General features: G+C 34.7%; 1 protein-coding gene across 1 annotated transcript; it reads left to right on the forward strand.

Moving 5' to 3' along the window:
* Positions 1–298: 298 nt before the first annotated feature.
* Positions 299–1,522, forward strand: LOC131657133 (protein SENSITIVITY TO RED LIGHT REDUCED 1-like). Its single transcript, XM_058926616.1, has one exon. The coding sequence runs from the start codon at positions 478–480 to the stop codon at positions 1,297–1,299; it is 822 nt and encodes a 273-aa protein (XP_058782599.1). The 5' UTR covers positions 299–477; the 3' UTR covers positions 1,300–1,522.
* The last annotated feature ends 249 nt before the right edge of the window (positions 1,523–1,771 follow it).

Consider the following 1,771-nt stretch of genomic DNA (forward strand, 5'->3'; position numbering starts at 1 on the left):
AAAAAAAAGCATAAAAAATAAAAAAGATGCATATATGCATGTTTGTTTTAGCTTACTTCATAATCTGCACTCACAAATTTGATCGTTATCTTGAACGGAAAGTAGTGTAACGGAACTAATTTAGTGTCGTCAAGTAGAGGCTATAGTAAAATAGAATTTGAACAAATTTCTATTCAAACACTATTTAGTACAGTTGTTGTTGTTGTCAAATAGTGGCTGTACGGCATATTAAGTCTGCAGCATTGTGGGATTTGAACAAACTGCTCCTTTCTTGAATCTGCAATTGACAACCCTATTTACTACTTTCTAGTACTAATATACTGATATCGATTCAATTAACTGTTTTTTCTTGTGACCTAACTTGGAAAGCACAGCACTAACATCATGTAGTTTTCCAGAATTTTGCTGTGTTGCATTCAGATGTTGAAGCAGTGATTCACGAGGAAAACAAGTAAAGAAATTATTTTTTGTATCTGAATGGCAGCTTCAGCAAAATCTCTCACAACAGATGGAGACTGGACGGTTATTTTACCCCGTCGTGGAAGACAAAGGAGAAAAGATACTGAAGTTGAAAAAATTTCGGAAGAAAAACAAGAACCATGGGCTCCAACAGATTCTCAGAAAGATCCAATAAGAGAAACAGCATTAATGCAGAAAATGGAAAGATATATTACCAAGACTGAGAACTCTCCGTTCTATCAAACTTTCAGAGATCAGATTGAAACATCAGTTTTAGATTATTTCCATATAGTTTTGGGCTCAGAGACAACTATGCAAATGGTCATTTACGGTATCGGCAGCATTGAATTGTACGAGCCGCCATGTCTGCAACTTAGCATTGCAATGTTGATGAAAAGAGACTTAAATTTGATTGGAAACATTGAGGTATTCGATCCTATTCTCTCTGTAACCGAGTCTCGGGTTTTGGAAGCTCTTGGTTGTTCTGTCATGTCCATAAACGAGCATGGGAAGCGAGAAGCTGCGAAGCCAACAATGTTCTTCATGCCTCACTGCGAAGCAGAGTTATATAACAACCTGTTGCAGGCAAATTGGAAACCGGATTTCTTAAACAACATGGTATTGTTCGGGAATAGCTTTGAAGAATACGAGCATTATGTGTCATTATGTAAGAACTCACCCGTTCTGAACTCAGTAAAACATATCTTGGCTGCCCGAAGTTTTACGAACGAAATCAAAATTGAAAAAATTCCTGAAGATTATTATAATGCATTCCATGATTCAAGTTGGCATTTTTTCAGCCCTGTTCATGAATCAGAGCTGCAATTTATCAATTCTTGATGGAGTTTATCTCGATCAATATTTTGTTGTACACTACTTTGAAATTGTTAGAACTATTACAATCTTGTACACCACTTTCTCCAAATATACCTGAGATTTGACTCATGTCTATGGGTTAATGTGAAACAGTGTAAAAGTTTTGTTTTCATTTGTTTGAGACATCCACTATTCCATATCACTTTTATCTGTCCATAATTTGGCAAGGTAAATTTTGTTTTTATCTATTTGTATAGTTAAATAATGATATAAATTGTTGTAATTTGTATGGTTAGAAAAAGTGTAAGATGTCATTAACTTTGAAAATTCGAAAATGCATTTGCTGTGTCTAGAGATGCATCACACTAATAAAGACGTTACGTGAGACACCTCTATTTTGTTAAAAATATATCTTCTCTTTAAAATATATCTGAAGATGCACTTTAAACATTCAAATTCACATCACTCCCATTGCATACTCTAAGTTCCTTGAAGC

Source organism: Vicia villosa, linkage group LG3 (genome assembly GCF_029867415.1).
Source record: "Vicia villosa cultivar HV-30 ecotype Madison, WI linkage group LG3, Vvil1.0, whole genome shotgun sequence".
NCBI lineage: Eukaryota > Viridiplantae > Streptophyta > Magnoliopsida > Fabales > Fabaceae > Vicia > Vicia villosa.

Bases quoted from the DNA above. Each gene is read 5' to 3' on its own strand.
- LOC131657133 (XM_058926616.1), top strand. From the start codon at position 478: ATGGCAGCTTCAGCAAAATCTCTCACAACAGATGGAGACTGGACGGTT.